We start from the raw sequence: 15,876 nt of genomic DNA, 5'->3' as shown, positions 1-15,876 counted from the left end.
GACAATTCTTCTTGAGTTTTAAGCGAGTCTCTACTCAGCAATGTCTCCAATTCTGCATCTTCAAAAACGTTCTCTCTTCCACAACTATGCCAGTCTATGACGTTAAAATCACAGTTCTTGAAGCATTGAAACCACTCAAGACACATTATTTCACTAATAGCATCCTTACCATACATACCTGAGAGCATTCAATGAGGCTCAGCCGCTGTTTTCTTCATATTGAAACAAAACAGTATCACCTCCCACAAATGATGAGAATTGGGCTCGTAAACTGACATTTGCAATCAAGTACAACTTCATGATGCAGACAAAAATCAACTAATGTTTGAATGAGGCTATGTTGACTGTGGTCCAAGCTAACTGCCTGATGTCTGCAATCTCTTTGTTTTAACCACTACTTACCATTGTCGCCACCTATCGGCAAACGGTGGAAGCAAAGTTGTACACCTTGTGTTGTGACTTTAAATCTTGTAGGAATGCATTTGTCTAGTGATACTATTCCATAAACACTTCACATCGCCCACATATCTGATCCAGTATTTAATTTTTCAGCTCTTGTTGCTTTCACAGGAAGAGTGCTTGTTCAATTTGTCTGTGAAAAATCATGTAGTGTAGGACTAATAAAAGAAATCCATAGTTATGTCATTAAATGGTCTGTAGTAAGTGTTCTCAAACAGAAAATAATTCTGTTTTACACATTTTTCAGTGGTAATTGTTGATGTGTAGCACTATGAAATTCAGCTTAGGTATGTATAAATGGTATCTCGATTTGTTTTTACAGCCATCCGTGGGAGTATTCGTATACAACGAGTGATGTTGAACAAACCTATCCTACATGACAAAAAAGTGAAGCTCCAAGAAGGGGAAAAAGTAAACTTCACAGGTTGAGAAGTTATGTGATGTTACAGCAGTGGTTACAAAACTGAATCAAATTTACAAAGAACTTTATAGTATGAGTCCACTTACCAGTATGATGTTGCACCCCTCTGAAATGGATGTATGCACGTATTTGGTTGGAAAAGGCATCATAAGGACTTTGTGTCCTCTCCTGAGGCAAGTTGGCCCACAATTGTTGTAACTAGTCCTTAATATACTGCATGCAGGAGTAACACCTTGTGCCTCTACAAAACCATGAAAGAATGGGACCTCTCCCAGACCGGCATTGTACTGACCAATGGCGGTCATCCAGGGTAGTACAAAACTTCAGTTCATCAACAAAGACAATGTGACAACATTAATTAGCAGTTTATTCTTCCTGGCCATAGCATCACTCCAAAAAGAAGGCTGTATTGTGGTTTTAATGACCACCTCATGGGATGGTAATTCTCTGGTCAAACTGCTGCTGGTTTCTGACCAATGGTGTGGAATGACACAGAATGTAGCAGGAGTTCATTATTTGTTCTGGGAAGGCAGGTGTAAGTGAGGAGGGGTTACAGTGTGGTTAGTGCAAAATATGACAGTCCCTCTATGTGGTGGTCAGGTGCAGTTCACCAAAACATTCACAATAATTATATGTGACCTTACACTCCCATACAGTCAAACATAGCCACTGTCACATACAAATGCCATCAAATCTGGATATTGCACAATCTGATGAGCCAGCCAATTGAAGACCCACAATGAGGCCCCTTTCAAACTCTGTCAGGTGCTGATAACACTATCTAAAAAAAAGAGTATGCGGCACCTCCATGTTCTTCACAGTGATCACTCAACATCTTACACTGTCCATGCTCCTTATATATCCTACCAGGCTTGGTAACAACACTTAACTCGAACAACAGTAATGGACTACCTGCAACTCTAATCATTACGTACTTGACAATCATGCATATGTATATGAGAGTAAATTGATATCTGACCATGGCTGTTAAGTGACTTTTTGTCAGGCAGTGTAGTTAAAACCAATATTGTTTGAATTTTAGCTACAAGAGCTGTGGAATTTCTGATGCCAAATATTAGTTTAAGTTTTGTTTTCTTCTTGTGGTGTAATCTAGTTTCTTCCCTAGTAATCAACAAGAAGCAGAGAAACAGGGCACTTCTGGCTGTACTGGATGTCATTTGTATGTAACATAGGTAAACCAAAACATCTAGGAGCCGTTGGATTCATATTTACAAGTGTCCAGCTGTTGGTTTCTGAGCTGAAATTTTCACATGATTTTGTAGTGTTTTGTTCCTCTTGGTTGTTAGAAGCTGCAGTTGGATCTTCATGCAGATTGTGAAATTTAGAATTATTTAGGAATTTTTATTTTTTGACTTTCTTAGAGATAACATCACTGGACACAAGTTTCCTCTTGAACTTGATAACTGTATTAATTTCACCACACAAGATAGCACCACTACTGACAGCAGCACTTTTTAATTGTGATATGGCAAATGTTCCATAGAAGAATCTCCCATTAACACAATTAAAGGTCTATTTATCACTTACAGAAAAACAGCTACTTCTACTGTGACCTGTGCAGGATGGTAGCATCCAGTCACAAGCTTTCAATTCCTTGGTGTGTGGTTCCATTATCCATATCTGATATTCAAACAATATCCATAATGTAATCATTATTTTATGTTAAAGACACAATGAAATATTAAGAGCAGATCACTGTGTACAAAATCAACTGCTAACACAGTCAAGCAGATCTGTGGTAGTTAGGTTGTCAGAACATGAGAGAAGATGGACACTATGGAAGATGAGTTCAACCTTGCACAACATCTCTTAAGAAAAAATAATGCATTAAGATGTGCGCTGTGACATTTTACATAACTTTAAGAAAAAAGGGAAACGGATAGTTTAAATCAATAAACATATGATATAGAATACCAGCTTAGTTTTAAATGACAAAACACAGGCTGTGCGGGATTAGCCGAGTGGTCTAATGCGCTGCAGTCATGGACTGTGCGGCTTGTCCCGGCGGAGGTTTGAGTCCTCCCTTGGGCATGGGTGTGTGTGTTTGTCCTTAGGATAATTTAGGTTAAGTAGTGTGTAAGCTTAGGGACTGATGACCTTAGCAGTCAAGTCCCATAATATTTCACACACATTTGAACATTTTTTGAACAAAACACAGTTTTCATTCTCATGTCAAATTAAGGTTCATCTATGCAGATGTTAGATTACAACCTTAAAATCAGTTTAACTATTATTTTTTTATTAAATATAACAGTTGTCATACAATGACTCTGTCTCATCATTTTATGTATCTTCGTATGTGTATCAATAATATTGTTTAGATGGCACATCATTCTGTCTACAGTTGTGATGATTGGCTGTTACCTGTCTGTTGTGCTGACAGACACAAACAAAAATGTGGCCACAAAGAACAAAGTTTGTTTAACCACATACAAGTAAACAACACACACACAAATGGTACAATAAACAGTAGAACATAATCTGAGGATGAGCACCTGCTGTTGCTGTCCTTATATGGAGGAGATCTCCAGCAGATGCACCATGTGCCCAAGTTATGGGCAGCCTCCAGTGGCCATCTCGCACAGATGCCACTGGCAGAGTATGACTGTAGTGCACTGGTAAGCTGGTAACATGGATCATATCCATATATGTTGTACAGGATTATAGCACCCCTCCCCCCTTACCAAAAGGTTACTCCCCTGATGCCAGCATTGGGGCAAATGATGACACAACCATGACCTATGTGGTGGGCATTGGAGATGTTGGTGGATGTTGGTGGATATGGGAGCAGATTCTGGCCTGGAACTTGTGAGTAAAGGTGGAAGTGATATGGCCCCTGACATGTGCAGCTCTTGCAAAGCATCATAAGTGAGAGCCAGTGAGAATGGTGCTGGTAGCATCTAGACATTTGCAGGCCTGGAGTGCCTGAAGAAATTGACGGCACGACCAGTAAAATTTCTGAAGTCACACACATTATTCCATTGTCAGTTGGAATACATTTCAATAGAACTGAACAAAGGGTGCAGAGACTTCATATATTGCTGAAAGTACATTCATTAAGTCAAGGGGCATGCCTGGAATGATTTCTTGACTTAAAAGTCACAATTGTTGAATTTGTGAAGGAAAAAGGAGAGCAGGAATGAAAATTTGAACATCCACAATGGAGTGCAGACTTTGCATTTGAAGTAGACTCGACCGCTCACTATTCACACTTCTTTCTGATTTTATGTGGATGCATTTGAAAAGAAAATCGTGTTGTAGAAGGGATACATCCTGGCAAAGACAGTCCAGTTCCGTAAGCTGACTGCCATGAAAGAAAATACAAAGTTTGAATAATCCATTGTGGCCTTGCAAGAATTACAAGGATAGTTTTATAAAGATTTTGAGGACACTGTCAATTGTACATCAGTTTTTTTATACCCTTTGTTTCAATTGAAAGTGCCCCCAGCCTTATACAGATGTAATTGATTGAACTGCCTTGTAATTCTAGTTTTAATTACAAATCTTTCTGCATTAAAACTGTCCAGAACATCTATATTACTTTCACCAGGTAGAGTTTCAAAGTCATCATAATGAGATTACAAAAGTGCTACAATGTTTCAATCATCATATTTGTGTGAAAAACATTTTGTTTTACTATGAAACTAAATAAGTCACAGTTATGTGGCAACATGAGTGCAAAACTGTGAAATTGTCTGAATCTGTCCATATACCAACAGTTGCTACCAGATAAAAATTATGTCTTCAATGAGCCAAAAATAATTAAATAATACCGAAAATTTGTTTTTTTGTTAGCTATGTTGTTGGTAAATGTGAAATATAAAACCACGTAGTATGCAGTGTGCTTGCACTGCCGTTTAAATGAGGTGTGTTCCGTTTTCCCCTCTTCTCCCACCTTGCGCTGAGACAGTGTATCATGGTAATACGGGAAACATGAAGGGAGGCTGAGCACTTTGGTCCTTGTCTCTGGGCATGGCCTGGGAGCTAAAATCTTGATCAACCCTGCTTTATGTTATCCTGAAAGAACTCAAACCCCAAATACACAATTGATGGCTGCAGTATTTAAGGCCATGACCAAGTAGCATAAGTTGCATGAATGCTCTTCCTTGGATGCACCCATCATGACAACATCATCAGGATAGTTGATGCATGCCAGAACAGACATCATCAACTGTTCCAAAAACGCTGAAAAATCACAGGTGTGCCAGCCACACCAAATGGGAGGCACTGATTTTGGTATATCCCAAAGGGCGTCCCTGTCACAAGGAGCCTTTTTGGATCCTCATCCAATGAAACCTGTAAATAGGTTTCAGATAATTCAGTTTTAGCAAATAACTAGCCTCCTATAAGTCTGGCCAACAACTCATCCTGATGGGGCAAAGGGTGAGTGTCAATAATAGTGTGTGTGTTATCGGAAACTTTGTCACTGCAGAGGCACTACTCACCATTTGATTTCTTAGCAGACAGTGAGGATAGGCCACATATTTGTTGTAATAGGCTGTAAGACCCCAAAATCATCAGCCTATATAATTATAAAATTCTGATTTCATTTGTTTGTTCGAAGCTACAGGAATAGGGTACGCATGTAAAAATGTGGCTGCGCAGTAGGTTTCAAGGTAATGTGGGCTGTAAAATTAGTGGCACAACCTAAAACATAAAAAAATGTGAACTCAGAATCTGCGAATCTAACTGCTGCTAAAGGGACCTCATCAGAAGCGAGGTGCACTGCATCTGCAATAAAAAACCAGAAACATGGAAAGCATCCAGACCAAATAAATTGTTGGCACCAGCATCATCCACTACCAGAAGAGTTAAGGAATGAACCACAGATTTATACACAGTGTAAGCTGTAAATTGCCCCAAAACTCAAATACGTTGTTCAGTTGTAACTCGCCAGATGTTAAGTACACAGACACAATGCCAAACATACCAAATCAACATATGTTAACAAGTTCAGCAATGTCAGTGCTGTATATGTGTGTCCACTTGTTGCCTGAACTCTTTGTCTATTACTCACACTTCAATAAACAGTGTGTTAAAAGTCATAAGCATTGGAGATACACAATTAACACCTGCAGAAGAGGGCTGGGAATGATGCATGCAAAATATTATATATAGTGCATGCAGCTTCTGCATCCTCATGGACAGTGACAAATGACAACCAACTACCTCACTCATCTTTCCCACACTGTTTCATGTAGCATGTCAAGGCCATGTGCCCTAGGCACTGGGCAACTTGCCATATACATCTACATCTACATAGTTACTCTGAAATTTACACTTAAGTGCCTGGCAGAGGGTTCATCGAACCATTTTCATACAACTTTTCTACCATTCCACTCTCAAATGGCGCGTGGGAAAAAGGAACACCTAAATCTTTCTGTTCGAGCTCTGATTTCTCTTATTTTATTATGATGATCATTTCTCTCTATATAGGTGGTTGTCAACAAAATATTTTCGCATTCAGAAGAGAAAGTTGGTGATTGAACTTTCATAAATAGATCTTGCCATAAAGAAAACTGCCTTTGTTTCTGTGACTGCCACCCCAACTCACGTATCATGTCAGGTGAACCTCTCACCCCTATTACACAATAACACGAAACGAGCTGCCCTTTTCTGCACTTTTTCAATGTCCTCCATCAATGCCACCTGGTAAGGATCCCACACTGCACAGCAATATTCCAGCAGAGGATGGACAAGTGTAATGTAGGCTGTCTTTTTAGTTGGTTTGTCGCATCTTCTAAGTATTCTGCCAACAAAGCGCAGTCTTTGTTTCATCTTCCCCAAAATATTATCTATGTGGTCTTTCCAATTTACGTTGCTCATAATTGTAATTCCTAGGTATTTAGTTGAATTGACAGCCTTTAGATTTGTGCAATTTATCATATACCCAAAGTTTATCAGATTTCTTTTAGTACCCATGTGGATGACCTCACACTTTTCTTTGTTTAGTGCCAATTGCCAATTCTTCCACCATATGGAAATTCTCTCTAGATCATTTTGTAATTGGAATTGATCATCTGATGATTTTACTAGACAGTAAATTACAGCATCATCTGCAAACAATCTAAGGGGGCTGCTCAGATTATCACCTAGATAATTTATGTACATCAGGAACAGCAGAGGGCCTATGACAATACCTTGTGGAACGCCACATATAACTTCTGTTCTACTTGATGATTTACCATCTATCAGTATGAACTGTGACCTTTTTGAGAGGAAATCACGAATCCAGTCACACCACTGAGACAATACTCCATATGCACGCAATTTGATTAATAGTCACTTGTTAGGAACAGTATCAAAAGCCTTCTGGAAATCTAGGAATATGGAATTGATCTGAGATCCCTTGTCAACAGCCCTCATTACTTCATGGGAATAAAGAGCTAGCTGCATTGCACAAAAAAGATATTTTTGAATCCGTGTTGGTTATGTATCAATAAGTCATTTTCTTAAAGGTGATTCATAATGTTAGAGTACAGTATATGCTCCAAAATCCTACTGCAAATTGACGTCAGTGATATGGGTCTGTAGTTCAATGGGTTACTCCTATTTCCTTTCTTGAATATTGGTGTGACCTGTGCTTATTTCCAGTCTTTAGGAACAGACCTTTCGTCAAGTGAGTGGTTGTATACAATTGCTAAGAGAAGCGCTATTGTTACTGCATACTCTGAAAGGAACCTGAGTGGTGTACTCCACCCTCCCCTCCTCCTTCCCCCAAGAACTAACTGATTTCAAACAACCAGGAACAGACATTGCTGTGGTGACATCACACCAAGCCTCAGTCTAATCACCAACAGCATGAGATGCCTCAAAAGATTGACTAATATTCAACACTTCAGCCAAAAATAGAGTATCAGACTGTAGTCTGTGTTGATGCCCCTCCTTTCTGGAGCGAATCAAATGGTGGCTTCACAGACCATAGAATCAGCATGTGAATCCTGACAAGCATCAGTAACAAACTGATATTTGCAACTGAGGCTGTAGGACTGATAACGTTGTTTATGTCAACAATAGAACTCAACATGTGCTGCAATTACATGCATGCACTTTTTTGGTGATAACTGGAGAAATTACACACTTAAATATTTCATCAAAGAAAGTGATGATGGTTCCTGGAGCGGGACAAGATGGAACAACAACTGGTAAATTTGAGGGGAAATCCAAGAAGTGAACAAAGCCTTAAACATGATTGCACTGGTGACACCAAAAACAAAGTGGTGTTACCTAAGCCACTTCTCATAAGCCAATTGTCTTCAGACCCAACACCATAATGGGGAAAGGGTAGTGGTTATGCTGACAACATAGAAGCCTATCTACACAGTCAGTGTGGCTGACAAATTTGTGGTAGCAACTGAAAGGGCCTCCTTTTCCTAAAGGAGAGATTTCAGTACTGCTTACATGGACATGAGAACTGACAGAAAAACCAAATACACTGAGCATGATGAAGTGAACACCACACTCAACACCAATTGTGTCATAATGTTAGACATAAACAATAGTGTGGCCCAAAGAACAATGTTTATTTATTCATGTACAAGTAAACAGCAAACATAGAAATGGGGAGAATGTTGGGAGAACAGAAGAGGCTCTCTCCTGGAATGCAGAGTATGCAGTAAGAACATTTTGATTGCGGAACAGGAAAGGAAAATCTATGCCCTCCAGACACAGTCGGAGGGAGCAAGGAAGGAATTCATAAGGATCAAGGGAGATAGGGGGATGAGGGTGGATGGGAAGTGGCAGCTGGTAGGAGGATAGGAAGAAAGAGAACATGATCTGACAGTTTTATCGTCAACAGCAAAAACAGGCATCTACCACTACCAGAGTTACATGGAGAAGAGCCTCAGGTAGAATGAGGAGCAGGAAATATGCAGCACACTTCAACCATGGCCAAGAAGTCTAGGAATGTACAAAGTGTTAGGAAGAAGAAAGTGCTGCTGCTAGGCAGTAGCCATGGTCGAGGTGTAGGTCCTCAGTTAAAGGGCAGCGTACCAGGCCACCAGTATCTTCAAGCCAAATGCAGGGCTAAGTCATTTGATAGAGGACCTAGGGTCTTTATGTAAGGACTTTACAGCAGAGGACCATGTAGTGATAGTGGGTGGGATGGGAAACAGTTTGGACAGGGATGGGGCATATGACATAGGTGGTGACTTGGACAAGATACCTTCCCTGACTCATGTCACCAACGTATACTTTGTTGAGCTGTTCCTGCTTCATGATCAACCACACCTTGATGGAGCTGTGGCGTGAATCAATGTGGGGTTAAGACTGGCTCTGAGGACAGCCACCTTTGCTCATGTTTCTCTGCTGCCCATCGGGATTATCAACAGATGGGGTTTGACTAGGCATGGCCTGCACCTAAACAGGACTGGGAAGGGAAGATTAGTGCAGCTGATTCATGAAAGTATAGGGAGTGGATCTTTGGCCACACATGGTCAAATAACTGTCGCCATAGGTAGGAAAAGTAGGTCTTTTTTAGGATAAATCCAGACACCAGGTTCCCATCATAAAGATTATCTTGAGCAGTTTAAAAAATACTGAAACAATCACTCACAAGACATATTTTAACACTTCAAATATCACACATACCAGATGACGCAAATAAAAATAAACCATTGGAAAGAGTAACATGGGGCATTTCATAGACTTAACAATTCTCCATCAAAACATGCAATCAATAAAAATTAAAATACAACTATTAGAAGTTGAGCTCCAATCTTTGAACTGCACAGTAGTTTGTATTACTGAGCACTGGTGTAGAGACACAGAAATCAAATATGTAGTATTATCATTGTATGAAAGGGCAACTACTTCAAGGAGTGGAGGATCATGCATTTATATTAGAAAAGGAATACAGTTCAAATGAAGACATGACCTCAGTACAGTAAGTGAAGACAAACACTTTGAAATATCAGCTACTGAATTAACAGGGCTTGATATAATCAAGAAATTAATCCTTTTGTGTGAGTATAGATCTCCCAGTAGTAGTGCGGGCATTTTTTTCAATAAATTAACAGAAGTTCTAGAAGTAGTCTGAAGTGCAAAGATCAATGTAATTCTGTGTGGGGACATTAACATCAGCACTAATATCATAGATGAATCCAGCAGCACCTTCATAAACATCCTTCAAAGTTTTGGCATGTCCCTATTGGTCAATAGTGCAACAAGGGTTACTACAATGACTGCATCAGTAATTGACCATGTGGCCACAAATATGGACAGGCAAAAATGTGATTTAGCTGTAAAAGATCTCAAACTATCAGACAATCTCTGTCAAATAACAGTAGTAAAAATCAGGCATTGAATCATTCCCTAAACTCCAAGGCTACAAACAACATCTATCAAAAATCGGGATGCAGTGTATAAGGAAACCAATGTGAATATGAAATTCACTAAATTCTCCACATTTCCAGAAGTATGCATGTCTGTATCAACATCTCACAAAAACAGATGGATAACAGCAGGTATTAAGAAGTCCTCCCAAACACTTAAACACCTCAAGAAAAATATTTGCAATGATCCAGAATTTTTAAATTTCTATCATAGATACAAAAAGATCTATAAGAATGTGCTGACTGCTGCAGAAAAGTCATTTAATGATAAAATAATATATAATGCAGAGAATAAAAGCAAAGCAGTCTTGGATGTTATAAAAAAAGGAAATGGAAAGAGGCAAACAAATGCAGAATAACATACTGCAAAGGGAGCAGGATAAGGTAATAAATGATCCACAACACTTAGCAAACTATATAAATGAGCATTTTTCAAGTATTGCAGACAAGTTACAGCAAAAATTCCCCAAAACAAATATAACACCTGTAAATAATGTTTCACTTAATACAATGATGTTCCTTCCAACCACAGAGAATCAAGTCAGTAAAACAATTCAAAAACTAAAAAATAAAAGGTCAGCAGGCTTAGATGAAGTACCAGTGTGTGTACTGAAACAATGTATAGGGATTATACAAGGCCCCTTAACAAATATAATAAATGAATCCTTCACATCAGGGACATTTCCAGAGCAGTTAAAACAGGCAAGAGTTGTACCTTTGCTTAAGAAATCCAATGCAGAAGACATAGAAAATTACAAGCCCATTTCTCTGCTGTCAGCATTCTCAAAAATAATAGAAGCAATTATGAAAGACAGATTAATGAATTACCTGAATAAATACATTCTTTTAAGCAAATCACAATTTGATTTACAAAGTGGCAAAAATACGAAGTCAGCCATAGTAGAATTCACAAAAGTTGTACTTGATGCTCTTGATAAAGATGAGTATGTCACAGGCATATTTTTGGATCTTTCTAAGGCATTTGATACAGTCAACCACAAGATTCTATTAAATAAATTAGAAGCATTAGGAATAAGAGGAGTAGCTAATGACTGGTTTCCATCATACGAAGCAGATAGGGCACAAAGAGTAGAGATAACACATACTTCAAATAGAACTAAACATTTAGTAAAACTCTTATCAGAACCAAAATACATTACTATAGTGGTTCCACAAGGTAGCATATTGAGACAAATACTTTCCTGATATACATCAATGACTTTCCCACTAGTGTTACACATGGTGAAAAAATTGTCTTCACTGATGACAGCAATATTATAGTCACTGAGAAAACAAGAGAACTCCTTGCCAAGAAAGCAAATGAAACTCTCAAGGAAGTTTATGATTGGTCAATAAGCAATAAAATGACATTTAACATGAAGAAAACTAATGCCATGAATTTCAGTTTGAAGAGGAAAAATGACCATGTTAAATTAAATGTAGATTTTACCTCTATAGACTGTGAAATAAATGCAAAATTTTTAGAACTGGCTATTGATTCTCAGTTGAAGTGGTGTGAACACACAAAGTTACTTGCAAACAGAATGTCATCAGCCCTTAGAATCCTATCATCAGTGTGTAACACACAGTGTCATTTAGTTACATATTATTCATATGTACACTCAATTCTTAGCTATGGCATTATTTTTTGGGGAACAAATGCACAAAATATGAACACAATTTTCAAACTCCAGAAAAGAGCCATAAGAATAATAACCAAAAATAGTAGTCAAGCACATTGTAAAGATCTGTTCAGAACACTGGGGATTTTAACTGCTTCTTGTGAATTCATTTACCAGTCAATTGTACACATCAAAAATAACATTGGTAATTACTGCACAAACAGCTCTGTCCATGACCATGCAACAAGAGAGAGGCTCAACTTACATTTACCAAGAAAAAATAAACATAAAACTCAAAACAGTATTTTCTACCACGGGATAAAACTGCAAAATAAATTGCCAAATGAGATTAAAGAAATTACAAAAATTCACTTATTTAAAAAGACAGCTAAAAAGTACCTGTTATACAATATATTTTATACATTGAAGGACTACTTAGCTAAAACAGAGTAGGGCTTTGATAAAAAAAAAAGTTATATAAATAAATAAATAAATAGATGATGATGATGATGATGACGATGATAAAACATACAACATTCCACATAACACCTTCACCTTGTTTGTTCCTTCTCTTTTCCTTTCTAGAAAAACTTACCCGCAAGCTACGCATAGCACAATACTAACATCTCTTCATCTTTCTGCACTCAACATCTCACTCATTATGGAGGAACCAAAAAAGTATTCTTTACCAGGAGTAAATCTAATGATTGTCTCTAACTTATTTTAAATTGTTCTAAACTTGTAAATACTTTGACATGTCCAATATCCTTGTAATAAGAGATCTACGGATGAATAAATCTGCTGCTGCTGCTGCTACTACTACTACTACTACTACTACTACTACTACCACCACAAATGGCAGTTATTATGACTTGAAACCTAAGTTGGTTAGCTCTTTGTGTGCTACTGTTATCAGTATCCATGGAAAGTGGTTGAAGGGCAGTGAAAATATGAGTAGGTGACATTGTTGGACGTTTGCACCCCACCAAAGTACATGGAGATTGAAAGTTTGTCTGCTCTGTAACACAGATTAAGAAAGATCCAACAACAAAGTGCAACACTGATGCAAGCACAAATGTTTCAGAGCGCACCATGCTTTGCACATTGATATTTACTGGTCATTTTATCAATGTAACAATCTCTAATCTTCTTTATTATGTGTCATATCAATCTGGTATTAACAGTACTTAATGAGTCTTCATTTTACCGAGTCCCTCTAACAGGGATACCTGAAAAACAGTGATTACTTAATTCAGTATCCAGTAAAAATGTGTATCAAATATAATTATGAAAGGCCAGTACAGTGAGAAAAATATCAGTGGTACAGTAGCAATGTATGAATATCGGTATTATTTTGGCAGTTTATTGATATTTCTAACATATTGGTGGTCTATCACTGTCATCTGTAGCCATTCATTTCAGTGAGTAGGAATAACTGCACCAGCCATCCCAGTTTCCCATTTGTGACTGAGTTAAGTGATTTAATAATGCAGTGAAGTGGATCTGTGTACTCCTGTAGGGAATACAGTTTTATAGGAGAAAAACCATCATTAGTTGGAACCCCACTCTACAATTGTGTTGCAGTGCAGGAATAGAGTTCCATAGGAGAAAAGCTATCATTTGTAGGAACCCCACTCTACATTTGTGTTGTAGAGTGCTCCCCTTTTTTGTGAATAATAATCAAAGATGTTCATGTGACACTAAAATCGTTCATCTGTGTTTGTTTATGGAATTTCATACAGGACCAGTCCTAAATTTTTTACTCTTCACCACTGATTTCTTTTTTGACCCTTTCACTTTATCACAAGTGTTCCTCCCTTTCCTGGCCGTACTATCAACAGAGCATTAAAATTTGAAAGGAAATGGGAATGTACATATTTTTTTCTTTTACCAGTATTCCATATTCCATTAGTTTTTACATAAAATGGTACTTTAGATTATCACCAGCAGAGGTCCACTTATGACACATAACTTGATTATATCAGTGCCCACATTTGGTAAACTGAAGAGTTCAGATTTCTCTTGTAGATGTCTATTAAATTCTGCTGGTCAATACAGACCAAAACATAGTACTTGGTGTTCTCTTAATAATTTTAAATGCAGCAAAATTCAGTGTTTCAAATGGTTAATTATCACATTTGTTCCAGTATACTGATGTGCCAAGCACATTACAGCCCATAATTCAGGCTGCCCACTTGCTACAGGCTCGTATGCTGGACGAGAATGTTCAGGATGTATGCAATATGTGTGATAAACTTTCAATGTTGCAGGTATGTATTCAAAATTAACTGTATCATTGTTTCAAATTGGTGTCAGTTATAACTGATTTATTGATTTTGCACATGATTAGATTGCCCATTGTGATGGTTCTTACATAGTAATGCATCCACTCATGTTCAAGACTGGTTTATATACCATCTGAGTTAGGAAGAAACATATTTATAAAGACTTGTGAGCTACAGTTGTTTTTTCATTAAAGTAGTTAGCATTTCTTGGTGCTTCATATGTATATTATACAGCAACTGATGATGTAATTCTCTGCAGCTAGATCAGGTTGTTCCAGCTTATGTGCTCGTAGTAATTTGTGGATTGCTCCAACCAGTGTTGGTGTCAGTGAGGAATTGAATTAGCATGCACAGCAGCACCTTGTAACCTGACAACTATAAATGGTGCACATTATGCTATTGTCAACAACATATTTGGAGTGTTACATTAACTAAAAAATGCAGAAAACAAAGGAAATAAATAATAAGGAAATCTATTAATAGTATATAATATGTTCATTGGGCTTCTGAAGTTGAGGTTTTTCCATATTAAGAGGAAATATTGAGAATCAAAGTGTCTGCAGTGTTACTGTGGAAGATTCATTGTAATCTCATAAAGAAAACTCCCTTCTTTGCTTTTTAGTCTTGCTATGGACAAAAAAAGTGATCACATCAGTATATATACCCAAACATGCACATGATCATGACCATATTTTTGTATAGGTTGTGAAACATTTTTGCTGTAATGAAAAATCCCACTAGGACGAAGTCAGTGTGCTGTGGTATCTATCTGTCAGTGAAGTTAGAAATACTACATTCACAGATTTTAGCTTTGACAATGGTGACAGACCATGGAATGAAACCAGGAAAGGATTGCTGAATAATTTAATTTCCATTTCCAAAATATTGAGCTCCTGCAGTCCCTTTTTAAGGACATGCTGAACTGGTTTATCTTGACTTGGTAATCAGTAAAACTAGTAATCTTAAAGAAGCCAGGTGACCCAAAAATGTTAAATTGCAGTTTCTCAGTTGTGTCTCAAACATAGCTATACCAAGAACACTCAGATTTTGTTTTACACGTCAACCATTTAATTCTCCATCCACTGCAGTAACAATTTCAATTGTTCAGATGTATTTTTATGTCTGGCAGGAATGCTAGCTCTGATAAACATTTTAAATCTTTCAGATATTACTCATCTTTCCCTATCTCTTTGGCAAAAGGAAAAGCTTGCTCACAAATGTGAAAGTAGTTAACAAGAAGTTACCAATCAAGCTAACTGTAGTGTGGTTAGGTATGTCCTCATACTTTGCATCCATATCTTTCTCCTACCATGGTTGTCACGTCCAAGTTCCTGTGAGTTGCAATTTGTTGGGAATGAAAACTCCTTAAATTCTCTACAACTCCTTTGGAAACAAGTATTATGCATCTGCTACCACACTTATTACTACAATAAACTTTTTTTTCAGACGTAACCCTCTTGATATTGTGCTTTTAAGTCTGTTAGATCTCTGAGTACTTTGCCCTCTATCTGCTCCTAATGCATTGCATGGGAGCATGTACAAGGGTGTGCTGAAAAGGTATGCCTCCACGTTTTTTATACATAAATTCTTAATGCATTTTAAATAAAGCACATGTTATTAACATTCTACATCTTTATTCTTCATTTCTATATATTTGCAGCCCTCTGCCATGAGAGGTCTCTGAACTGTAGCATGTAACATGGTGGTGAGTAATGAAACTATGTCAGTGGATGAGA

General features: G+C 37.7%; 1 protein-coding gene across 1 annotated transcript in view; it reads left to right on the top strand.

The window, feature by feature from the left end:
• Positions 1 to 15,876, top strand: part of LOC124555911 (unconventional myosin-Va-like) — a 97,163-nt gene that overhangs the window by 60,065 nt on the left and 21,222 nt on the right. Inside the window, exon 5 of the mRNA XM_047129968.1 lies at positions 14,003 to 14,125. Coding sequence (XP_046985924.1) covers positions 14,003 to 14,125 — 123 coding nt within the window. The remainder of the gene's footprint in view (positions 1 to 14,002; positions 14,126 to 15,876) is intronic.

Source organism: Schistocerca americana, chromosome X (genome assembly GCF_021461395.2).
Source record: "Schistocerca americana isolate TAMUIC-IGC-003095 chromosome X, iqSchAmer2.1, whole genome shotgun sequence".
NCBI classification, from domain to species: domain Eukaryota; kingdom Metazoa; phylum Arthropoda; class Insecta; order Orthoptera; family Acrididae; genus Schistocerca; species Schistocerca americana.
This window is presented reverse-complemented; position numbering and strand designations above follow the sequence as displayed.